Source organism: Athene noctua, chromosome 1, assembly GCF_965140245.1.
Source record: "Athene noctua chromosome 1, bAthNoc1.hap1.1, whole genome shotgun sequence".
Lineage (NCBI taxonomy): Eukaryota > Metazoa > Chordata > Aves > Strigiformes > Strigidae > Athene > Athene noctua.
In genome coordinates this window covers 47,897,288-47,924,358 of record NC_134037.1, presented here as the reverse complement: position 1 = coordinate 47,924,358, position 27,071 = coordinate 47,897,288, and the positions used below count along the sequence as shown (strand labels likewise).

General features: G+C 35.1%; 1 protein-coding gene across 1 annotated transcript in view; it reads left to right on the top strand.

The window, feature by feature from the left end:
- ASCC3 (activating signal cointegrator 1 complex subunit 3) overlaps positions 1–27,071 on the top strand; it is a 287,285-nt gene that overhangs the window by 165,069 nt on the left and 95,145 nt on the right. The window contains exons 15-17 of the mRNA XM_074896093.1: positions 16,155–16,346; positions 16,674–16,898; positions 26,427–26,546. Of these exons, the coding sequence (XP_074752194.1) occupies positions 16,155–16,346; positions 16,674–16,898; positions 26,427–26,546 (537 nt within the window). The remainder of the gene's footprint in view (positions 1–16,154; positions 16,347–16,673; positions 16,899–26,426; positions 26,547–27,071) is intronic.

Sequence of the window (27,071 nt, the reverse complement as noted above, 5' to 3'; positions counted from 1 at the left end):
ATCTTTCAAGTTTGTGTTTACTCTTATGAAATATGTGTATGAAATTAGTTTTGGGCGTCAGAACTGGAATTAGTTGGAGAAAATGCATGAGGATGAATTGATTATTCTTGAACACAGCTTTGCAAAATAGCTTTATGAATGTCTGTCTTTTTATGGAGGAGAGACATCAAAATTTATTGTAACTATAAAAGGGCTGATGTAAATACAGGAAGTCATCAATTAAAGTAGCAATCTAGATTCTCCTGAATTCAATTTTCTGCTCTGTAATATAAAGTATCTGCTGTGTGTAAAGATGGAGTTTTAAGCAGTACCAGTACTCCAAGCATTTATCTTTTGCGATTTTGAGGGAGTAGGGCTGGGAGTTCCCATAAAGTTCGTACTTGTATCTGATATTAGTGGAAAAGTTTTTTTCTCTATGGCTGAATTTGTAGTGAGGACTCTCAGACAACTTTGGAGTTTCACAAGCAACTCATTCCATCAAAAAAACCCCTTGAATTTTACCCTCAAGCTGAAAAATAAACCAAAACTGTAGACATTTGCACAAATAAGAAAAAAAAACAGTTAACATGTGCTATCCTTTTGTTAGGGGAAAATTCAGATTGACTAGACATTTAATCCTATTCTTTGTCTGACAACTGCAGTTTGGGAACATTTCAGTTATAGTATATTCTTATCAACTTTGTCACATTGGAGAAAACTGTTTCTTGTCATACTTGTAGCACTATGACCTGTACTAAGTGTGGTGATAACCGTGTCAAAGAAAGGGCTAAGGGAATGGAATATTTTATGGAAAGGTGCATAATTACATTTGGGGTTTCTAATAAGTATGGAATGAATTTATGATAAATAATACCCCCTGATTAAGTTGCCATTGTCACCAATAGAAAGGATGAAAAGTCCTTTGGATGTAATTCCTGTTTTTACTATGATGTTCTTTAGTTCTGTTAGGTTCAGGCATTTTAAACCATTGGATGATCTGATTAATTTTCCTGTATAGAGCCATTAACTTTTCAACTGTTTCTTCAGTTTCTCTGTGATAGGAGGTATTCAGTGTCAGATTAAGTAGGGATTAGTGTGAAGACAGATAATGCAAATTCCAATTTACTAGGAATAGTGAGTGATAATTAAGAGCTATTATTGATATGTACCATCTGGGAGTGATGAGACAATGCCACCTGAGTCAGTTACAATAGAAATTTGTTTCAACAGAAAGTATTTGAGGGTCTGTTTTGTCTTTAATTCTTTCCAGGATAATTCTTGTTCATTAGTCTAACTCTGAAAATTGCCAGTGAAATACTTTTCAGGCTGAGATTATAGCACATAGATTTGAGAAGACTGCACATCATAACCACAAATGCATGATGCGTCTGAGCTCCTGTTGTAGTTGGTGAAGTTCAGTGCATTTCAGGCAGTGGAGCCAAGAGGATGCCTGAGCTCAACCATGAGTAGACATGGGGTGATCAAGGAGCAGGAACACTGCACAAGCCCTGATGCCTGGTGCCCATTGACTGGGAAGGGTGCTCAGACTCCTGCTGCAGTTGTGCAGATCTGCACATAGACATCTGCAGTGTTTTAATCTCAACCCAAATGCAGCCATATCAAGCTGCTGGCAAAATGGCCAGTCTCAAATGGTCGGGTAGTTACTTTACTTTCTAGGGATACTTTGGTGCATCAGACAGCATTAGCTAGTCCTCTTATCAGTTTTAGCAGTGTTCAGATTAAACAAGTGTGATGGAACTATCTAGTTATCTGAAGTGATGCCTTCTCAATAAAGAAATACAGAAGGAAATCTCTTCTAGGTTTATATCAAGATTGAAAAGGCTATGCCAAGAATTATAAGTCATCAGTCTGTTTCCAAAAATCTGATCAGAAAGGCTGTCTGATATTATCACAGAAAACAGGCTCAGTAGGTTTTCCTGTAGGGAGTGGTCACTAGAGATAAGTAGAGATAACACCAGTGTTATAGGTAAGCATAGCCTCTGTGTTTCCATTCTGTGCAAAATTTCTGTGACAAGATAATTGGCAATTCCATATTTGGAGCTCAAAAAATCAATTTAAAAATTAGCTGGAATCCAAATACAAAGTTAACAGAAGGAAATATTTTTGTTGAATAGCTTCAGATGTTTAGGTTGGAATTTACAAAGTAAAATATTCTTAGAAGTGTAAACCAGTTTCTGAAGATGAGTGATGATATGATCAAGTTTGCTTTGCAATATATTTTATATTATTTATTATTTATACATTATGTTGTTTACATTCATTTTATATACAATATATCATATCTGATGTTAGCTTTCAAAGTGCATAGTGAGAAAATCAAGCAAAACAGTAAAAGTTATTAAAATATCTGTCACACTGAATGTAATTAAAAGTTTATACGGATTGCAAGAGTCAGAGACTCCTTTTATTCTGATTTTAATTCATAATTCAGTATTACCATCTTGAAACCACTGAAAACTGATACCCTGGTGATAACCCTGTAGTGTGTGTATGTTACAAATCTCCCCAACCATGATATTTGCCTTCACACTGAACCATGGTATGTGGTTCAGTTCTGTACAGTCATATGAAGTTTTGCTTTATATAGAAGAGCTATTAATATGTCTTGAAAGTGATTGTGGTGTTAGCTATAAAACTATTTTACATAGATAGTATTAGCTTTCAGTCTTAGAGAAAAAGGTTTTTTTATTTTTATATGTTTTTACTTCAACTTCAGTTATTTTTGTCATTTAAAACAGTATAAAGGTACTCAGTTTTAAAATGCTATTACTTCAAGTGATGAATTATATAGACATACTAATTTTAAGGCAAGTGTTGGCATTGTTTACTATTTGCTTTCCTCCTAGAGTCCTAACACCCCAGCAAGTGCAGCATTACAAATATAGGTTCAGCTTTTAAGTAAAGAATTTTACAACGCCTTTTGAGATTAGGCTGCTCTTAAAAAGAAGGCAGAGTTGTGAGATTAAAAACATTTTTAAGGAGAGAAAAGGGATGAAGAATGTAACGATTTGAACAGATATGACTGTTAATTGTACGGAAGAAAGACTGTTAATATAATTAAAAGATTAAAGAAAATGAAGCTCACAGTACGGCATCTAACATTTTTGAACAGTCATTAGCACTAATGTATGCACGATAAGTAAACAGAGTATGAAAAATGGAAATTCATCAGTGTTGGAGAGGGACTGTGGGAGCAGCACAGCATCTCTCACTGTTTTGTGCTGCTATGTGCTGCATTGGATGAGAAAGTAACAATTGCCTTACTTCTTCCCATACTAAGGTAATTTAGTCTCTGTGGTATCTTTGATATGTGAGATTTTTTTTTAAAATTTTCTCTGAGATATATCTGCTATGTGAGTAAGACATTTAAAGTTAAACTGTTGAAGAAACTGTTTAGCATGCTTTAAAATACTGCTATGTGAATTATAATATCTTAATAGCAAGCGCCTCAGTTTTGACAGAGGTTTTCTAGTTTACAAACCCCAGACAAAGCAGATTGATAAATTAACATCAATACAATATTTTTTTTCTCAAATCTCTGTAAATATATTATAAAAACTACTTGCACAAGAAAATAAGTCATCCTTTGCTCAAAATATCAGCCTTGGAGAAGAGGTGTATGTGCTTAAAGAATTGTAGATGTAGAAAACAGTCTTTCAAAGCCAAATTTAATTATACATAATTGTCTTCATCTCTATGTGATATTTCAACTTTTTAAAGCTATTATCTTGCAGGCTCCATGAAGTACAAAACATAATGTTAGTAAGTGACATAAAATATTGGGACTATAAAGGCAGGATTTGAGGCAAGATTTTTATTTTTTTTTTTGGAAGAGAGTGGAGTAATAAAACTTTTTTGTTTCATTAGATAGAGTTTAAAACTAGAAGAGATCTCATAATTTAGGAGAGATCTGTGGGAAAATACCCTACATTTGAACAGGATCTGGCTGTAAATTTGAGCTTTATGGAGGTGACTGCACAGTGTTGCTTTCTTGCATCAGGTGGTTTCCTCTGGCAGCAAGCTTAATAGTTGCCTGAGTTTAACTGACAATCATCTCTAAATTCCCAGGCCTGCTGGCCAAAAGAGCATAGTAATATAAACCTTCTTGTTTCATCACTTATTAGGTGCTACTTTTATGGCCTTTTATGTGTGTGAAGACATTATTCTACCTTTGAAACTGACTTTGAACGGTGTTTAATAGTCCACAGGCTTCACAGTTCTGCACTGAGGTTGCAGAGCTTGAGAGCAGCCTGCTAGTAATTTAGGATAAGACTAACAAAAAAACCCAATACAGTTGTCAAAGGTGTTGGTAATAATCAGATGGCAGTGCTTATAATCAGCCTAAATTGTAATTTCTAAGATGTATTTTTTTGTCCTGAGGGTACAGTAGAAAAATTTACGAAACAGTAAGGCAAGGAGATAATTCTGGGAGAGATGAGGCTATGGAAATCTGATGGGGCATGCATTTCAGTTGGACAGGGGCACAAGGCATATAAAATTCATAGGAAACCAGGTTTCACTTGTCCCAACTCTTAAAGGTCTATTGGTTTCTTAAGAGGGTTTTTTGTGTTACTACTTTATCAGATAAATAATTATCACTTATTATAATTAATCAGATGATACTATATGAACATTGCAATATGAAAATATATAAACATCTATAATTTTTCATATCCATTGGAGATTTTTCTAAAGTGCTTGTCTTGTAAGATTTAACATTTGGTGACACTAAACTAAAAAGTGTTACTAAGAAATCCTTGAAATTCTTTTAAAATATCAAAGACACAGGAGAAAAACAATGTCTTTAGTTCTGAGACTTCTTTAATATTATTAGCATACAAATGAAAAAAAACTTTATGTGATCCTAATTACATCATGAATTTTCTTATGGGTCTTCATATTACACTGGTATCAGTGAAAGAACTGATTTTTATGGTGCTGCAGATGGTCTGATGTTATCTTTTGGTTATCTTTTTTTGCTTCTTAAAATTCAGGTTACATAGTTCAAGTTACTTATTGAGTGGTGAGTATAATTTTTATGGTTTTTAGTTTAGGAATTTGTACCACTTTTAGTCACTTCAATATTTTTTTCATGACTGCTTAGTATTGTTTAGTTCTTCCATGCTGTAGGGCAGAATCTAGCAAAGTGAAGAAAGTAAGCCATAATACAAAATCAAAAGACATTTAATATTTAATACTATAATTTAATTATTTTCCTGTTTTAATATATATTTCAGCTTTTCATGGTCCTACGTACTGCTGCCAGTCTAAAACTGTTTGAAAAACCCTATAAACTGTTAATTGATACTACACATTTCCAGATACCTATAAAACTTGTAAGAGAAATTCCATTCTTCTAAAGAATCCTCAGTCTGTCACTTTACATAGTTGTGAAGTTGTAGTGGACTGTTATGGGTTAATTATGAAATGAGAAATACACCTAATATTCACAAATGAATTTTTTTCTTGCAGGGTTAATGATGTTTCAGTCAGCATAGCATTAGAGGAGATGTTGTGCTAAAAATCATGATGATATGTATACAGTAAGGTGTAGCTGTATTCGAATTATCTTGAAAACACTTTCTACTTTCATTGTCTCAGAGTAAAAAGGCTTCCAGTGTTGTCACAACTCAGCAGAGTGGCAGTTTGAGAATTGCAAAGCAAAGGAGGAGGTCTCAAATATAACATGGTTTTATAGAAACCAGTTTACCGTTGAAGCAGAAATAGTGAAATCTTTGCACAGTTAATCACACAAACAGGTCTCCAGAGGATGTCAGTATTCAAACTGAAACCAGTACAAATTATCACAGAATCATATAATGGTTTGGTTTGGAAAGGATCTTAATTTAAAGATCATCTAGTTCCAACCCCCCTGCCATAGGCAGGGACACCTTCCACTAGACCAGGTTGCTCAAAGCCCCGTCCAACCTGGCCTTGAACACTGCCAGGGAGGGGGCATCCACAGCTTCTCTGGGCAACCTGTGCCAGGGCCTCACCACCCTCACAGTAAAGAATTTATTCCTTATATCTAATCTCAATCTACCCACTTTCAGTTTAAAACTGTTATCCCTCATCCTATCACTACACTCTCTGATAAAGAGTCCCTCCACATCTTTCCTGTAGTCCCACTTTAAGTACTGTAAGGCCACTATAAGGTCTCCCTGGACCCTTCTCTTCTCCAGGGTGAACAACCCCAACTCTCTCAGCCTGTCCTCATAAGGGAGGTGCACCAGCCCCCTGATTGTCTTTGCGGCCTCCTCTGGACCCACTCGAGCAGGTCCATGTCTTTCTTACACTGGGGGCCCCAGAACTGGACACAGCACTCCAGGCAGGGTCTCACAAGAGCAGAGTAGAGGGGGAGCATCACCTCCCTCAACCTGCTGGCCACTTTTCTCTTGATGCAACCCAGGATACAGTTGGCTTTCTGGGCTGCGAGTGCACACTGCTGGCTCACATTGAGCTTTTCATCCACTAGTACCCCCAGGTCCTTCTCTGCAGGGCTGCTCTCAATCCACTCATTGTCCACCCTGTATCTGTGCTTGGGATTGCCTCAACCCACATGCGGGACCTTGCACTTGGCCTTGTTGAATTTCATGAAGTTTTCACGGTCCCAGCTCTGAATCCTGTACAGGTCCCTCTGGATGGCATCTCCCTTCCCTCCAGTGAGTCGACCGCACCACACAGCTTGGTGGTGTTGGAAAACTTGCTGAGGGTGCACTCAATCCCACTGTCTGTGTCATCAACAAAGATGTTAAACAGCACCAGTCCCAACTCCAACCCCTGAGGAAAGTTAATCGTCACCGCTCTCCTCTTGGATATCAAGGCATTGACCACAACTCTTCGAGTGCAACCATTGAGCCAGTTCCTTATCCACTGAGTGATCCATTCATCAAATCCATGTCTCTCCAATTTAGAGACAAGGATGTCATGTGGGACCATCTCAAATGCTTTGCACAAGTCCACGTAGATGATGTCAGTTGCTCATCCCTTATCTATCAGTACTGTAACTCAGTCATAGACAGCCATCAGATTCATCAGGCATGACTTGCCCTTAGCAAAGCCATGTTGGCTGTCACCAGTGACCTCCTTATTTTCCATGTGTCCTAGTATATTTTCCAGGAGAATCCACTCCATGATCTTGCTGGCCACAGAGGTGAGACTGACTGGCCTGTACTTCCCCAGGTCCTCCTTATTTCCCTTTTAAAAAACAGAGGTTATGTTCCTGCTTTTCCAGTTTAGCAGGAACTTCCTTGGATTTCCACAACTTCTCAAGGACGATAGATAGTGGCCATTTCATCTGCCAGTTCCCTCAGGACCCACGGATACATCTCATCATGTCCCATAGACCTGATGTACTACAGTGGGCAGTTCTTAATTTTCCCAGTCCCCACCTTTGCCTTCTGTGTCTTGGGCAGAGCGGCTGGTTCTCTTGCTGGTGAAGACTGAGATAAAAAAGTCTTTGAGTACCTCAAGCCTTCTCCATATCCCAGTTGACAAATTCATCCTTGCTGTTGCAATGCTACCCTCACATATCATCAAACTGTCTCCATCAATTTCTTTTTGAGCTGTATATCTTCCCTACTGGCTAGTTTTCTAACAGCATACTGAAAACTTCTTCTGTCAGCAAAACAGACAGATTGATGACTTTTTCATCTGTATACTCCAAGTGGTTAACAAATACGATGACAGGACTTCCTGTCTGAAGGGCTGGAGAAAAACAGATACCTTACTGTACTTTACATGTTTCATATATCTGCTCCCAGAGAGAGAACGGTTTAAATTGATGAGAAAGAAAAAGAGCTTTACATGATTTTGCATGCATTTGAAAGTTGTGATGTTAAGTCGTTAATTCAATCTTAATTGATGTGCATGTTCATGTCATTGCTAAACTTAAATGCTTTGACACTTCTTTTATTAAGATTTGAGGTTGTTTAGGCACAGATTTCTGTTCACTGTGAAGTCCAAATTTTCATCATAGTGAAGCAGTACAAAAATGTCTCTATATAATTTTTACTGCATTTGTTATAAACTTATTGTTGTACAATATATGAAAATGATTATTTTTACTGCATTTTCACTCAATGGTGGAGCTTAAACTGGGTCATTAGAGAAAACGCTTCCTTTCTGTCTAAACCTAGTGCTGTTTTCCATGTGTGTTTTCACAGAAGAAATATTTTTCAAAGTTCTTAAACCCTTTTATCTGAGAATCAGTAATTCATTCAAGTTGTAAGACAGGCACCACAGCCTGTCTTGAAGTGAAATGTTAGGTTGCTTTGGCCCATGTTATAAAATTCTGGCTCAAGTTGAGGTAGTGTATTATCTATACAAATAGTTCCTTTTTTTGCTTTATAACAGCTAGGCATAAAGTGAGGTAATTTGAAACTATGTCTAAATCCTTGGTGACTTGCTGCAAATCCATCATTTGTGCATGGTCAGACTTTCATTCGTGATTCTTTCATTCTTGGCTTGCCTGGCTGGCTTAAAAATGTAACATTTTAGTAATACTAAATTTTCTTCATTTCTATCGTTAGTGAGGTCTAAACAGTTTTATCTTTTGCATTATAGACTATAGAACAGAGGAATCAGATTAAATTAAATGTTTACTTATTGCTCGAGGTTTTTAGTCTGATTGCTATTCTTCCTCCTCACATAGAATCTATTTCATTCTCTATGTACCATGTAACTTTTCAGGTAAAAAGAAATGGGACTGTTACAGTGTAACATAGTGTACTGTAAAAAGAGCACACTGAATAGGGCAAGAGCTTTCTGGACACCATACCAATCCATTCTTTAACTCGTAGTCATCACTCCCTAATGTGCCAACTGGATGAAACACAGTCTTGTGCAATAAATAGGTTATGATGTGTGGTAAGACCACGCAATAGAAACCTGTGCCAGAAATTCTGCCTTACACCTCCTTTCCCTGTGAATCAAAAAGAGAAGAAAAGGATAATTCATAGAATATTTTTTTTAAACTATTCTCTGATTGGAGCACAAAGACATAAAGGATAATGTTCCTATTTGCACAACTGCAAAGTACGCTTTAAACCTGCATTATTTTGAAAAATCACAGTATTATCTGTCATATGCAGAGTACATCAGAGAATCATTGAATTGCCAGATTTCAAATTCCTAACAGTTACCACTACTGTGTAAGTAGTGTTCCAGCAATAATTCATATTTTCTTTATTAGCAGAAAAATTAAAAGTTTTCACTCTTCACTTCTGAGAGCAGACGAGTCTTTTTTGGTCCATATTTACAGAATTCATTTTCCTTTGAAGGAAACAACAGCTGCCCAAGTTTCTTCAAAGAACATCTACAAGCACTGATCCTATAAAAAGTAAAATAGTTAGCAACCTGGGCTGAAAAGTAAACAACTAAGTCTAAATAATAAAGACAAATAAAAGAATGTACTAAAATATAAGTATCATCTAACCATATCTCAAGACTACTAGTCATACGCAAAGAAAATTGGAGGGCTTTGTAGAGGCCATTATTTCTCTTGAATGAAAAAGTACAGTTATGTTAGAACAAGACAGTCGTAACTTGGATAGGCTGCTTGGTAGTTCTTCCTAATTGTCTAAAATTCTCCTCCCTTCTTTTCATACAGTTTTTCTAGTTGTGGTTTAAATACATTAAAACTGAATTCTCTGATACTTCACTCTGCAGTAACTCAATGTTTTACCAACTACAGAAACCCAGTATGTTATATAGACCTGAAATATTTTTAAAACTTTCACTGAAGCTACTAGCTCTGCCCTGCAGAAAATTATGTGTGCGTGTAGAGAGAATTGCTGTTAGTGCAACAACTGAAACAGTTTTGGCCTACTGAGGACTAAGGACAGATTTCCTATTCTAAATTAGTATTTCTAAATTACAAATTAACAGAAAACAACTCTAAATCAATAGAAGTCTGCATACACACACAGAGGAAAAAACCCAGTTATAATACTGTAATACAGAAATTTAGTCCTTAATTATGTGCTCCTGATGTGATTGCACTCAAAGAATTGTTATGTTTACACTGATACAGGAAGACATTTAAGGAAAGCACGCTAGTCTCCCTTCTTTCTCCTTCAAAGGTATTTTTGGAGCACTTTACAGAACTTACCGAGGTGATTTTAGTAAATTGATCAGATCAGTAACTCATAGGTTTAAACAGTTGTAACTTTAATACAGTGAACTTAAATCTCCAGAGGGAGACAATTAGATTATTGACTCTTCCAGGAGAAATTCAAACTGATTCCCATTTGTTTGCTAGAATTACCTTCTTCAAATACTGTCTTGCCAGGTACCCACTAATTGTAACCCAGTAAACGAAGTATTGGACAGAGATATTACTTCAGGATAGCCATACAAAGTTAATAGCTAGATACCTTAAAAAAGCGAAGAGGTAGAGAATGAGCATGCATACTTATTAAGTAGAATAGCATATTGGCCAGCCTGCATCCATACAGAAATAATCTGCTAGGTCATGCATCTTGGCTGAGGAGAGCTCTTGGTAGTCTTTGGGTTCTTCACAGGAACCAGCTGTAGAGTGAACAGACAGTGAAGCTAACGCTACTGTTCCCAGGAGAGAGCAAGGGTAGAATGTGAGTGCGTATCAACGCAGAAGCACTACCTGAATCCAATGTATTGAACTGCTGAGTGTCTTTTTCGGTTGTTTATATATGATTTAGTGTATTACTACGTGTTTAGTAAATACTAATAATTTTCCATTTCATTATGTTTCTCAAGCAGCATGAAAGGCAATACAAGATAAGAACCAATTGTTTAATTTATATTTATCACAGGAATGTAGTCAACTTTTAAACCCTTCAGGGAAAATTTATTTCTAATTCTTTGCTTCTATAATAAAATAATAATTTAATCTTACTGTTACCATGTAACATGCCACTTTATCCTTGTCCTAGAAACAGCTGCTTATACCTTAGTTATTATGCAGACAGTACAAGCTGAATAATACAAATAAAAGTTCTAGTTCGTAAAAGGAGAGTTCTCAGGTAAAATCAATGTAGCTCAAATGCATTCCTTTTTTCTCTGTTTAGACTCCAATCTGTATTTCTTCATGGTCACTTTCCTAAACTGTCAGGTAGTGTTACTGCTCATCTTCGTGGTTTAGTATTTTTTCTAGGTTTCATATGTTTGCTCTAACTGTGCATATTAAGGAGTCTCATGAGGTTTCTTTTCTGTAACAAGAGATTACTATATTTTGACTTTGTATTTAAAAATCCCTTCTCGTGGTTTTATTGGCACTAAGTTTTGATCTCTCCTTGTAAACAGCAGTTGTGAACAAAAGAATAAAACATGTTATAAATTAATTAATATTCAGTTAAGTATGTAGTAAATTCTGAAGAGAAAAAATGGTGAATGATCGTCCAATCTTGATCATTTCTTTCTGTTTCTCTTAGTCCTCATACATACTGAAGTCATGTTAATTTTTTGTATTTAAGAAACAGGAATAAGCCCACTGATGGACTCTTCAACTTTCTTTTTTTCATTCTGCCTTTCTCAGCTGACATTTACTTCGTGAACGGATGAAGACTTCTCCCATCTTACCTTGACCTCATAAATTTTGAAAGACAATCAGTATTCTTTAAATGAGCCAGCAGAGCAGATTCAGTAGTATCATTAATATGAATGAGGCAGGGGAGGCTTTTGTCTTGTTGGAACTTGAAACAATTCAGAAGGTCAACCTAAGAATTACACTTTTGGGTGTCTTCAGGAAAGTTAAAAATTTGAAAATAATTGTATTGTGTTCATCACACAGTAGCAGTACTAATTAAAACTGCCCTTCATTGAAGGCTGCAGCAAAAGATACCTTTGCTTGGTTTAGGTGTCTGTGATATCTGTGCTATCTGAGCACTGACACTTACCAAGTGAAGCTAATGAGGCCTCAAAATTAAGAACCAGTACTTTGCATGGTGTCAGGACAGTGCAGAGAATGAAGGATGGGAATAAATGGCTCAGAATTGCTCAAACCAGTGAACAAATATGATGGTCCATTCTGAACAAACTGCAAGTGCTGCCCTGTTGTGAACTCCACAGAAAGGAGTGATAATGATTGAGTCTTATGGTCACAGGCATGAAGTTTTGCTATAGTAAGGTGATCGTGAGAAAAATACTACAATAGCCTGTGCCATTTCTGGAAGAAAATGCACTATAGTAAAAACTGTGTTATTAGCGGGAAAAAACACCAAAATTCAAAGTTGCAAACTATCTTCAAAATGAGAAAGCAGAAAGGAAAAATAAGTGATTTACAGAAAGAAAAAATAGTCTGATCTTACCAAGTAGTGGTCATCTACTTAGTCTGTCCTAGATGAATATAGCAACTGGAGATTAAAGAAAAGACATAGATTGGTGTTTCACTTAAAAATAAGTAATTTATTGGCAGCTGCTTCTCATAATCAAGCTTTATTACTCTTTTTTACTCTGTTTGTAGATAAAATAAGAAAAAGTAGCTAAAAGCCTATTAAAAATTTCATGCTTTGATTCATGTAGTATTGGTAGTTCAGACTAAAAGCATGAAGCTTATTGTCTTTATGAATGATCATACCTTTGTGATAGCAGATGCAAGAAAAGGGTAAGGAAGGGCGTTACCTTTTTTGAGTATTTAGCTGAAATACCCTAAAGCTTGATTAAAACTTTTGTTCTGCTATGTGTGCCTCACTTCTAATTAAAATTAAGCAGGACAGGTTTTTTGTTTCTAACTGTGACATTTTTAATGTGTCTTAATCAAGAACTGCATGAAATTCAAGACATTTAAAGGAGAAATACAGGTGGCAGCAAGCTAAACTAGGAATTTATTTAATACATACTGGTTTAGATGCACACACACATGTAAGCAAAGGCCATAAATCTACAGCCCTCTTGAGCAATAAGGGATGGGAAAGAAAATCAATTCTAATCAGGATACCAGTGCCAGACCTCATAATAACAACTTCTCCGTACACCTGAGGCGCTTAGTAACATTTCGTATAAATTTTAAGCAAAACCTTTTAGTCTGTAATAGAACAAGATGGGAGTAGTATAACTTTTTATAGTTTCACTTCCCTTATTTAGTAGTTGTTGGTTTTGTTGTCTTTGCAACCATTAAAATCCAGATTTAATAGAATAACCATGCAGTTCATTGGCACAACAGCTTAGAGGGTTTGCTTGCAAATATCTTGCCATTAAAGATATGCTGTGTGAGCAGTCTTCCAAGCCATCACTGAGATACGGGATTTATTTTTTTATTTCATTGTCTCAAGTGCAACTTTATAAAATTGAGTTACTTCATTGTTCTTGAACTAACTTGACGTGTATCTTCATAATTTAAAATGCCCACAGATTTATGGAAAGAAAATTTTCCATTTCCATGCAGTTACTAGAATCATCCAGGATAGTGATTTGATTTGCTTGGCATTTGTTTTTTCCTATGTCAAAAGTGGGCTGTGAGTTTTTCATTTAAAAAGTTCATCATCTTCTGTGTTGGAAAAAATGTATTTAATGCATCTCTAAACTTGTTACTGTGTAACCTGAAAGTCTAACACTTCAGAGATTCAATAAATGAACAGACAAAACCTGTGAATATTAAATATTTCCAAGATGGTTTAGAATGTGTGGTAGATTTTAGAAGTGTGTGGATATTCTTTCTAAATGCAACTTTATATATACATTTAGGTTTAGCTACATATTTTTAAATGGTTGATTAATCTTAAACTTATAAATTTAAGATTAATTAAACTAGCATTGCCATATCGTAATTTCTTTTCTGTCACAAACTGTTCCACTTCCTCCTCCTTTTTCCTATATTCACAAGTTCCTTTCTCTAATGGGTGAAATTGTAGTTCCTAAAACTGTGAACAAATACAGTTTCCTTCCATATATAGTACGAGATTTTACTCTTCTGAGTTTCCAATTAGTAAGTTGCCCTGTCTTCCAATCATATTAGACAGCACAAGCAATCAGGTTACGAGCAAAGGTATGTAATTCTTAAACTGTGGAGATTTGAGAACAAGGTTTGGCTTTTTCACCTACAGATTATAATACTTAAAGTATAATTTTTGATACTGTATAATTGTGCTTTTTGAAAATTTGTTAATACCTGTAAAATAGTCATGTAAGACCAATACAATAAGCTCTACTAAAAGAGTGACATTTCTGCTGGTTGTCTTATCACAAAGGAAGATATTCTTTATTTAAGACAAAAGCTAATTACATTGTTAAATGCTTACACCATGTTCTGAATGTAATCAAGATCAGTCCAAATTTCTCTATCACAATTATTCTCAGATTTGCATCTGAAGTAAATTTTCCCTTTGCCTGTCTTCTGTGAGATTTGTTGCTGATAAACTATAAATGCAAACCTTGGTGCATTTGTGTTCTTTATGAAATACTTGTTTCCATTTGCTAGCTCATAAAGAATAAGCTTTATGAACTGCACTGCCACTTTCTCAATTTCTTACTTACTCATTTTTAAGCACTACAGCAGTTAATTAAATTTGCCAAAAAAATCATGTGTAGTTAAAAGCTGAGTTTGATTTCCTTTAAATGAATAGTAAATAATTACTGCTAAAGCAGGAAAGATCAGACACTGAGAAGCTGGATAATTGTGAAGCTGAGAAATATGTTTTTCTTACAGTATTTTTCTTTTCATGTTCTCCTTTATAATTGCATTCCCATCTTCCTATTTATTTCTGTGTTTGCAGAGATTTATTGTTAATGTTTGGCAGTATGCCAGTACTGTGAACCACATTCTGCTTTGCTTTACTCACTCTGTATCCCTTAAGTCAACTTGCAGTGGCTGTGTGTTATCAGGTACTAGTAAATGTGAAGATTTTAAAAAATAATAATTTGATGAAGAATTAGTTCATTTTACTATACAGGGCTGAAAATACAGCTATAGTAAAAAAAATACTTAACTCTCTTGTGGGCTATGGAAAAATATAGATTCTCTGTTGACAAAGATAATAAAGAAATCTGTTTTAGAGAAAGATTAGAGTCATTACCACAACCCTCCTGGTGTCATATTCAGCAGCAATCGATTTTGGAAGGCAGTGAGTGCAGCAGTTAGGAATATGGAAGAGATGGGAGGAAAACCAGAGGTGTTCATGGCAAATCAGGGACATTGAAACATGAAGATCTGAGAAACCAGTAGCCAGGGGCAAGGGTAAAGAGATTGTATATGGCATGCATTCTGACCTTATATTTAAGCTCATATAAGCTTGGTTGAAGGTCCTTTATTCCAGTTTACGACAGGGTTACTGTGCCTTTCCTCCTGTCATCTTAACTGTAATGAAGGAGCTGTACTTTTTGTGATACTTGAACTTTAGCCCAAAGCCTTGTTTCTGAACAGAAAGACAACTGTTCCCATTGGGCTAAAATGGCATGAACTCTGGTGGTTTGGGTTTCCTCTTTAAGTGGTTGGGTTTCTTTTTTCCTTTCCTGTTGCTTCTGGAAGACACACTCCATAGCAATTGGAGTTTCAGAGTTTAGTGTTTGGAAGGGAAATTAATTAGTTTTTCTTAACTTTGAATCAATATTCAGTTTAGGTGAGGCATGATAAAGCTAGCACCCACAAATAAGGGCAACATGCTTACGGACCTAGTACACAGTGGGAGGTTCGAGAACCTGAGGTTTTGCAAACTGAGATCCCAGCCTCATACACATGGGGAAGGTAAAAATGAGAGGTAGATGAACAATTTGATTCCATACTGTGAATTTATTAATCCACCTGTGCTGAGCTGATGGTGTGAGAAAGGGTATCCCCTCCTTAACATTAAGTATAGTGTGTGGCCTGCTGCCTTAAGCCTGTCCTAGCTGCCTGCATAGCCTGAGAGAGTTGCTTCTAAGTAGAAGCAATATGTGAGTTCTTGGTTTCAGTGTTCATGTTGATTATCAGTAAATTTGGATCTCTGTTTAAGTGAAGGAATATTTTTATAAAAGTATTCTTTTAGCAATTAACTGTATTCTTTGGAAAGTAAGACTAGAAGTCAAATTCATTTATAGAAAATCATGACATATTGGGATTGATGAAAAGTTTGATGTTAATAGAAATAGTTTTTCATATGACTCACAATAATATTCTACTTTTTTCCCCTAATTTTTTTTAATACGGTGCTTCTTGTACTGTAATTAGAAATGAATCCAATTTTTACGCTTGTCCATTCTAGGTACAGAGATCCAGAAATAAGCAGTTACGTGAGCTGTTTCCAGATGGATTTAGTATTCATCATGCAGGAATGCTGCGGCAAGACAGAAGTTTGGTGGAGAACTTGTTTTCTAATGGACATATCAAAGTGCTAGTTTGTACAGCTACACTCGCCTGGGGTGTCAATCTTCCTGCTCATGCTGTTGTTATTAAGGTAAGAGCTTCCATTACTCTGCACATGGGTATCTGTCTTAAAAGAAACCTGTAAGAAGCATAGATAGAAAGATCTTTATTGTGGGTTTTGGGCCTGGAGGGGAAATGTCTGATTGACTTGAAATGTTATTTATATCTCATTAAACTGATTCTCTCCGCTGGGAGTCTAGTTTGTATAGTAAAGATTTAAATATATCAAAGATTATGAAAGGATTAGTTAAAGTACACTTCTGAAATCATGCTGTATTTGCCTAATTTCAGTATTCAGCTCATCAGGATTATATTCATGTGTATTTATGTTAATTTTTATTAACTTTTCCTCAACCAGGGAACACAAATATATGCTGCAAAAAGAGGCTCCTTTGTTGACCTTGGAATTTTAGATGTCATGCAGATATTTGGACGAGCTGGACGGCCTCAGTTTGACAAATTCGGAGAAGGTGTCATTATTACAACTCATGATAAACTCAGTCATTACCTGACTCTTCTTACTCAGCAGAATCCAATTGAAAGCCAGTTTCTTGAAAGCCTTGCAGATAACCTAAACGCAGAGGTAACCTTTGATTCATTTAGAGAAACAAGCAAACTTTAAATGATTAATATTATTTGAAACAAAAATACGATATTGTCACACTTAAAATATCTAAAATGGAAATTTTATTATTACTGGTAGCCTATAGGTGTGTATGTTTACGAAGAGTGAACTGTTACAGGTGAAAATGTTGGGGGCCTTTTACAAAAGGTAGCAAGTATTAGAAGTAGTACAGAGGATCAAAATACCTTTAAGATAAAAAGGTGGAAACACAGCATTTACTTTTAATCGGAAGTGCTTTATTAGAATTTAGTAAATGTTCTGCATAACTGCAAATTAAAATCCACAAAAAAGATTAAAGCATGTCTGTCTGTATATAACAAGGTTACTTCACATGGTTGAGTGCAATATAGGAAGAATAATGTATTTCTCTTTGTTCTCTTTTACAGTGATAATCACAACTGGTTTATTATAAATAGAAAGTTCCCCGTTTGCTTCGGTTTAAATCTTAAAATGCATGATCTTTGAAAATGCTGTGGTTATATTGAAAGTACTGATCTTTGTCATACTGAAATGGAACGATTCAAAAGCTATCTATTGTAATAACCAATTAAAAATATTTATATACACACACAGACACTTTTTACAAGGAAACCTCAGAAATTTAAACATGCTTAAATGAAGAAGAGAATACTGTTTTTCAAAGGCACTGGACATTTTTTTCAATATAAGTACAGAAGTTCATCTAAACAGAAATTTCCAGTGACATCTTAAAACTCATCCCTTTGAAAGCTGTGATTTACTTGGTCTATTAGGAATAATCTTGGGTTTTTAAGGTGCTTGTTACATAGGTGCTATATAATTCTCTACATATTTCTGTCTATTTTTTACCTTTTCATCATTTTAAAGTCTTTGCATTATTCAATCCTAAATAATAATTTTAAAAGGGAATTCTGGGAAGGAGAAGAAATTAATACAGTCACCTTTTAAAATGTTAAGATTTATTCCTTGATTCTTTATAAATGACTGAGTTTGATCTTTATGATTTTGGTTATTTGGGTTTTTTTTCTTTTAAAGGGGTTTCATAAGCTATTTCTTCGGTTTCTGTTAACAGGAAAAATCTCTACCCAAGTACAGTCACACATCAAAAGCAGAATAAGGTTGAACTGTATTCTAAATATTTCCACACACAGATGTGGGGGAATGAAAATATTGATCCCTGTCTACACACACAGCTCTTCCTCTTTACCTCTAGCCTCTGGAGCGATTGGAGAACAAGGAGGGAGAGAGAAATTCAAATCCCCCAGAACATGAGATACAAATGTGATGAAAAGGAGGCATTTTCAATTTTTATATCCCTCTCTCTACCACAAAGAGAGAAAAAATATACAGAAGACATGCTTGAAGTGGGCAGGTGTAGAGCCCTCAACCATTTCCTTTTGACAACACACTTATATTCCTCGAGGTAGATGTCTTTGAATGTTCTCTAAGTGGAACTGAATGGATACTCAGTTGTTTAAAATGGGATAATAGCACCTTACACATTAGTAGTAATAATTTAAATCCTAAAGTTGGTTGTGAAGGCCAAGGTTAACTGTAGTTATTGTTCAGCACCCCAAGAAGTTAGAAGAGAGAGATCTGGTCCTGGGATACTGTGCACCTTTTCCCTAGAAAAGAATGCAGACAGATTTCATAGAAAAGCTCTGTTCTTTTTCTTGAGATACATGAAGTAGACAAGGAGAAAAGAGTTGGGTATTCTTTCCTTCACAGCAAAGGATTTGTTTTTCTCCTTTTTTTATTTTAATATTAGAAATTTATTCCTCCCATCTCGCAGAAGGCTTTCAGGTCAGGTAAGAATTACAAAGACAATGGAATAACAAGCACCTGTTGTGAATCAGGTCAGAGAAGATCTTCATGACTGATGTACTGTGAAAAACAAGTGGCATGGCTATATGCCACTGTTTTTTCAGGCTTGGTCTGTATTGCTCCAAATTGTTTAGAATGTGTCTGTATGTGCTGGTGTGCCCACCTGAATTATACCAGGAATCAAGTATTCCTTCCACCGAGCTCCAGCAGAAAATCTAGCTTTCGTGGGGAAAATGCCTTACTGACATACCCTAAAAAATCTTGTTGGTTAGGTTAGCTAAAGAAAGATTCAGGAGTACAACAGAGCTCTATAACTAGCTGGAACTGGAAGTGAGTAAGAAAAAGAAAAAATTATATTTACCAGTTCCAGTACAAGAATTATCACTCTGCTCATAAGTAAGGTTGCCTGAAATATAAGATCTTGAACAGTCTGTCTTTGAGCAGTAGTGGAGATTAAAGAAGTCTGTTTTTTTCTATGGTGAAGGTTTTGTAATAAGAGATAATATTTGTATGGAAGATGTGACTGCATATGAGGAATAGAAGATTTGACTTGATGAAACAGGAGTTCCAGTCCTTTATCTCTCACCTCGGCTGTGAATGCTTAGTTTAGAAAGTATAAGATGCAAGCTATTAATTTTCAAAGTGTAATATTCTGCAGAGATGGAGAGGTTTTAATAGGCAGCGTGTTGTTCCTCAGATCTGAGCTGTAGTTCCAAAATGCACAAATTTTCCAACAGGGCCAGAAAGCAGAGGTGATTGTTATATGCAAGCTTAAAGGAAGCTTTTCTCGGTTTCATTTCTTTGGTTTTTTTGTTGTTTTTTTTTTTCCTGAGGGGACAAGTGAATTTACATTCACTTTTTATGCAGAGGAAAAATATTTTTAAAAATTCATAAGTAATTCTATTTTCAATATCAAAGAAAAGATGTACTTGGTTATAGTTACACTTTAGGATTCTTCTCCCTTTCCTTCTTTTTCCCTGTACAGATTACAAATTCCTAGGTGTTTATCTCACAGGAAGTATTTGGAATGGCTTAACAAGATATTTATAGTGTAGCGAGTGTCTGCTTTTATGTTTCTGTATGTTACTGTACTAGATAGTAAATTAAGGTACCAAACTACTGCTAGCATTGACTTCAGTGCAGTTAGCACCAAAACAAAACATTGAAGTTGACTGTTAGAATACAAAGAAATTTTAATTTCTCCCAGGCCTGTGATTTTAACAGCAGTTTTTAAAGGTATTAATATTTTCTTTTTTTTTTTTCCTTTTCCCTACATTTAACAGTAAGCACTGTCCTAGAGTAAAAACTGTTAAAAAAATAAAAATAAAAATCACTGAAGAATTGGAAAGGTAAATACGGTTGTCTAGCACCGACTGAGTATGTCCAAATGAATACTCAACAAAGAGGGGGAAAAAAGGATGAAAAAATGACACATTCAAGGGAGAAGGGGCTCTGTGAGCTTGGAATAATGTCTACAGTAATTATGAAACACTAAAAATTATCCAAAAGAAAAACAGTGAGTTGCAGCAATTTTAGATAAGGCTGACAACAATAAAAACAATCTTAATCATTAAGCTTTCTTTAGATTTTTACCTAAAAAAAGAAAGATTTGTTTGTCCAGGGAAGTATGTATTTTTGCTAAGTAGTTTCTTTTCAAATGTGTACACATTACGGAAATTCTTTCCAGAAGCAGAGGAAATTTCCATAGAAATTTAGTAATTTTTAACAATAATTGAGTATCCCGGTAGTTCTTTGGAAAATATTGCTAGTAGATACTGGTTACATTGAAGGTGTAAAACTAAGAAGTTAATCCTCCTGCCCTGTTAAAATAGTATAACTAAAGAAGAAAAAAATAATTGAATAGAACAAGAATTTTGTTTCATAGGAGGTAGTCAACTAAACTTAGCTAATCAAAGATACATAGGAAATATGTGATGTACAGTATAATAAAAACTACTTCTAAGTGCAGCACTTCTACTGCAGGGCTTGAGGTTTGGGGAAGAGTGCAGAAAACTGGTAAGCTAGTTTAGACAGAACGGTTTCTTTTCAGATTTTATTTAATGGTAGTGTTATCTGAAAAGAACAGGCTTTAAATTACTGAAGTTTCTGTGGCTGCAGTACAGTTACAGTAGCTGAAGACACAGTCAGAATTTTGTTAATCATTGTGATAAATGGCTTTTAGTAGAAATAGCAATGGAAAATGCTGAACCGCAACAGAATAACAAGGGCATGAAACCACCAATTTTTTGTTATCTGTTATTTGTGATGTTACTTATCCTTCTGTCATGACATGCAGGAAAAATTAGTGCCTACCAGCTTACAGGAAACCAATACTACAAGCAGTTACTAGGAGTTAATGTGTTGGGTTTTTTTCTGGAAAGTAACTTCAGAATTTCTTTATAATTGGAGTTAGTATAAACTTCTATATATGCTGATTTGATCTAAATTAGTGGAATCCTCTGAGAAGGATACAAGTGTTTCAGAAATGATGTTTATCTGGAGATGACTATTTCATAGACTGGAGCATTCTTAAGAAACTAAATACATTTGAAATTAAAGGCCATCATACTGATCATCTTAGGAAGCACATTCAGTTTTGGTCATCTTTTATAGACTCTATTTGACAGTAACAGTAGCACTGTATGAACACAAAATATTTGTTTATTGACTGGTTTGTTACAGAAATCTCGACAGTATGCTGATGACCACTATCATCTTTGTCATAACAGAGCCTGTTGTTAGCACTGGGAAATCTGCACTGATAGATAATAAAATGACGTATTTTAGGAACAGAGTCTGCTTTTGTTACAAGTCATTCAGGAAATCTAAATGCTTATGCTGCAGTTGTAAAGAGAAATCAGTTAAAGGCCAAAAGCACTTCTGAATTGTTTGAATTATTAATTTATTATAGCCAGATCAGTAGGTGAAAGAAGAACTAGTAAAAGGAAGGCAGCAGTTGGAAATATGGGAAAACTCCATGTTTCTCAAGAATATGAAGTTTCTTTTATCTAGACGGAGTCTCTTGGCAGAAATAGGTAGGTGGTAAGAATGAGGCAATGATTCAAATATTTGGAGTAATACCATATGTAATCCTAGCCATACAATCACTGAATGGAGACCAGAGCCTTGAATTTTGTACCTAGGCTTATGTAGTGCAGGAGAGAAAATTTGGGCAATGATGCAAAAAATTAAGGTATTTCTAATTCCCATTTCAAAACTAATTTTCTAGAAGCAGAAAATCTTCAGACAGGATGGACAAAGGAATAGATGAGCTTCTGTGCAAGGAGCCCACTTGTTTACCTGCATGCTTCAGACAAGAAAAAAGACAAATGTGAAATTATATGGCAGAATTTTATGAACTAATGGGTGACATGGCAAAAGATTGCCTCTCTCCTGGGGGAAGTACCAGGAAATACTGACTGAGATGAGTCAGTGGCAGGTTCAGAAAACACAAAGGGATGCCAGCTGAGTGATTAGACTGTGGACCTCTGCTGCATGGAGTTGTATCTAAAAGGTAAAGTAGTTCAAAAACTGTACAAAAATGGAATAAAAATCCATTGAAAGATACCAAATGCAAAGGCAATACCTTTAACTAAAGACCTTGAGATGCAATAGTTTAAGAATTTGCAAGAAATTTTTATGGTGCTTGCTTCTCATTGCCACATGCTGCCCTTCAGCATTTGCTGTTATCTAATTGAAGAAACAACACGCTGGCCTTGATGTCCTACCACATTCATTCTTAGGAAAGCTACAGAGTGGGAAAAGCTGAAATACACCCAACTTCATTGAGTTAACACCAAAATGAAGACTTTAAACATGTATTTCAGCACCTCAGTCCACTGAGAATACTCTCCTGCAGATTTGTTTTGAGTTTTCGTTTAGTTTTGCATGTGTTTTGTTTTGGTTTTTTTTTCTAAAAATGAGCAGAAGAAGAGTAAATGGTCAGTGATGATCAACATAAGCATGGAGGTGCCCTTTTCCTTTTCTGCTGAAGATGTGCCACTGGGCATAATGGAATGTAAAAAGGAATGTAAAATAAACAGCTGGTTAGGGTGCTTAGTTGAAAGGAATGAGTGCTGGGTCGGTTGACCAGCTGGCAAACAGAAAATACCTGTGGCTGTATTTTCTGGAAATACAGGAAGAAAGATAAGATGCAGGGGATGTGGTTTAATTAGACTATAAACTTTAACTTATCTGGGAACTATCATCAATAGCTCATACAATGCAGGTCACCATTCCTTCCCTAATTGTTTCCACCTGATAGAGCCCTCCCTGACATCCACAGCTGGACCCCAGCTTGTTGCTGGGATGACTCCTTTCCCCAGAGAGCTTAAAAACTGAGAGGATTTTCAGTGTTGGACAGTAGGTATACATTCCCCAAGGGGTGTGCCTTTCTTTGCATTTACTTTGGATTTTGGGGTGAAGCAAGAAGTGTAAAAGATGGTGACTTGTTTAGTTTGGACCAATCTCTTAATCTAGTTTTTGCCTTGAAAAAGTGGCAACTATTGTGGTTCTCAGAAGAGATACAGAATTCCTTCAAAGCCTTTCCAAAAAAATCACTCAGGAGCTGGGTGACTGATCAGCTTATCTGGGTATGGGGCAAAGCGCAGGCTGGGGGGAAGTGAAGTTTTCTCCCTGGGTGTCCAGGGCCCTGACCTGCATGAGACCAGAAACCTCATCGGTTCTCCCCTCACCTTTTTGTGCTGTGTCCAGCTGGTAGACAAGTTGTTTGGAGTTAACAGAGAATGACAGTGTGGTTCAGTTGTACATGTAAATAGTCCTTTGGTCATGTGTGACTGGAGGAGATTCTGTCCCGCTTAGGACAATTCTAGTAGCATTAAGAAATTAATTCAAAACCCATACAGGAATAAGACCATAATCACTTCAGATGCTGAAATGGTAATTCAAAGTACACTAGTTTCCAAAGCAAACAGTTTGTTAAAAAGACTCGTTGCTCTCTTAACCTTAACAACAAATATTTGATTCATATATAGAAACTTTTCATCCATGTAATCTGACTCAATTATACAAATATATTTGCAATTAAACATTCTTGTGAAGAAATACAGTATATTGTTATATGTTATGTAATGCATACATTGTATATTACCAGTAATATTTTTATGCGCTTTTCTAATATGTGTAGAAATATCAGAGAAATAAACTTAATTTTTCAAAAACTACCCCCAAAAAGCCATGCTACGTATATCTGTTTACACATCTTTGAAAACCAAAAACACCTCCTCTGAAATACTGTGCAACTTAGTAAAGTCTGTGGGATAGCATGTATTTAATAAAAAATTATGTAATGAAAATGCAGACTATTACTAAGCACATCACTTGGTGATGGTGACATCAGCCATTGAACAATTAGTTGAAAATTTCTGATGGTCATTATTTTTCTCATTTAAAATGACACAGTGAGCTGGATTAATATAGTACTCAAGTTTTCATTTTGTGAGTGGAATGCAATCATTTGTATTTCAACAGTTAAGAATAAAAAGGTGTTTTGTGATGACTGGTGCAATCAGACAATACTATTTCAGCATAATAAATATTACTCATTGATTATTCCTTCTGCAACGAAATATCTAATACGTGGTTGAGGAAATGCTGGAAAATTTAGAACTTCTATTTTAATAAAGTATCACCTTGTCTATTTGTTGATTGTATGAATACTACACATTCTAGGTCTTAACAGAGGTCCTTTTCTAACTTTTAAAATAATTTATTCCATAATTAATCTTAAGCGTTTGTATTAATAAGATAACTTCCATCATTTATTTTGTTTTAACAGAGATTTTTGTTTTAAACATTTTGTTTTAAATAAATGTTCAAACAGTCCGTAAGAACTTTACTTGAACACTAGATGGCAGCAAATATTTAGAAGTTGCTTTTTTTTTTTTTTTTTTTTTTTCTTTTTTTGTGTCTCTGCATATTATTCAGTGAATATTCATTAAAGTCGGGGGAGGAAGGAAAGCACAGTATTAGATTTCACAACCATATCTGAAGCCCAACTGTATTTCATAATCACTTTTTTCCCCCTCGGTTTCACTTTTAACTTAAAGAAATAATTAATTTGTAAGTAATAAAATCAGATATTTGAACAAATGACAAGAAGTTGGGTTCTTTTCTTTTAATTATCAGATTTCGCTGTGCTTGGTAATGAGAATTTTACCTTTTTGTGACTGTGAAAGTGGTTGGTTGAGGGAAAATGTTACTATTGAACTATATTGTTATGCTACTTCAAGTTGTGTACTGAAAGATATTTGAATCATGGAAACAAACCAAATGCTGAAATTAAGCGGAGCAGCAAACTGAGTACTAATAACCTGAGGGCTCCTAGATGTTTTACCCTGTAGTAGTCTATGAATGTTTATGTAGCTACTTCACTGCATTATGTAGATACACACTTTAAAAAACAACACAATGGAGCCTTCCCCCAACCTCCTCATGCTGTTGAACAAAGTATTACTTGAAAAACGTGTGAGACAAAGCTCAGAGTTACTCCATGCTATTAGTCATTGCTATCAACAAGGTTTTGCCAGATTTAAGTTATTTTAACTCAAGGCAGATATGGCTTGCATTATTATTTTTTACTAGATATTTGTTATTTCAAAAAGAGTATTATTATTAGATCTGAATATGCATATGAAATCACTTACAGTTGTAGAGAATTTTTTTAATTTTTGCCAAGTCATGTGGAATGTTTATATGAAATCCAAACAGCAGTAAAAAAAAAAAACTTTAAAATGTAGTAATGGATCACAAAAATTCAGTGAGAGGGCTTTTTGCTTCCTCTAAACAACCAGCAACAACTAAAAAATGTTTCTTCATTCATACTAAATACTCCTGGTAATTCAGGTTAACTGCAATTAAACGGTAAAATGCTTCTCATGAATGTAATGAATACAAAATAGAGCTGAAGTTATCAAGTAAAAATGTGTGTGTGTGGTAAATAATCCGGTGATAAAACTATTGAATTAGCAAAAAAAAAGAAAAAAGTCACTTAATAAGAAAATTGTTTTGTTGTACCTGATTTAGCCTTGGAAAATAAGTAAATATATGTATATAGGTGCGTATTACCTGTTCAATTTTGTTACATTTTGGTATAACAAAAATGTAGCAGGTACCTGTGCCACATACAAAAGGAGAAAACTCTTTGTAAAAACTGTGTATAAACAGATCTAAGGGCATGATGAAGAAAATCATAAAGATTGTTGGTATCATTTGGTTTAGGACCTGAACCAGAAAGCGCTTTTACATTAGTAAGGAAAATTAATCTTTTTAATACAGATTATTTTTTTCAGGGTACTCTTCTTTAAATTATCCTGAGCATATTCACTAAATAATTACATTGGTTGGTTTGTCTTTTTTTTATAACAAGTTTGCTCAGTATCATCTTTTAATTGTAAAAATCATAAGTGGTATAGGAAAGATCATGTGGGTCACTGTATAGTATTATGTCACAGAACATACCATGTTACTAGATGTTCATAAGTTGAAGATGTGTAAATGGTTCAAGTTACTGCCCTATGATTATGTTAAAATAATTTAAGTTGGAAACATACTGACACTTTCTTTAATCTAGTGCTAATGCTCTGAATTCCATATGTTTTCAGCCAAATACTTATGTTCAGCTGTAACATATACATTTAATTTTGTCTCTTTTCCTATTTCCAGATTGCTCTTGGAACAGTAACTAATGTGGAAGAAGCAGTAAAGTGGATAAGTTACACTTACCTTTATGTACGGATGAGAGCAAATCCATTAGTATATGGCATCAGTCACAAAGCTTATCAGGTATAAAATGCATTTTAAAAAAACCTGTAACCTGTTCTGGGTCTCTAATCCTTCCCTGATGTGAGGATAAATATTTGCTATTTCTACTTAACCTGACATCAGCAATTCTTTTAAAGTGCTTAGAAAAAGGAAGATATTTTCTGTAGCAGAGTATTTTTAACACTAAATTAAGAGGCCCCTTCTGTTCACATAAAAATACATTTTAACTGGCCAAGTTATGCTCCAGAGGACAACATTCGTTCTTACCAGAAAGATACTGTAACTAAGCTTACTGTCTGTGTTTCAGTTTTGTAGGCTAGATATAAATGATGAAATGAAGCATTCTTGAGTTGTTTGGTTTCACCCCTGCCCCCATCAGCTTTTGGTTTGTAATATTTCATCCCATGACATCTTATAAATAATAAAATTATGTTTTTATTTTGGTTATTTTTTTCTTTCTTGTAGTTTAGTAATTATAGGAATTTTTAATTCATTTATTTTGAATTTTTTTTGTTAATTTAGAAGTGCTCCATGCAGTGATATAAA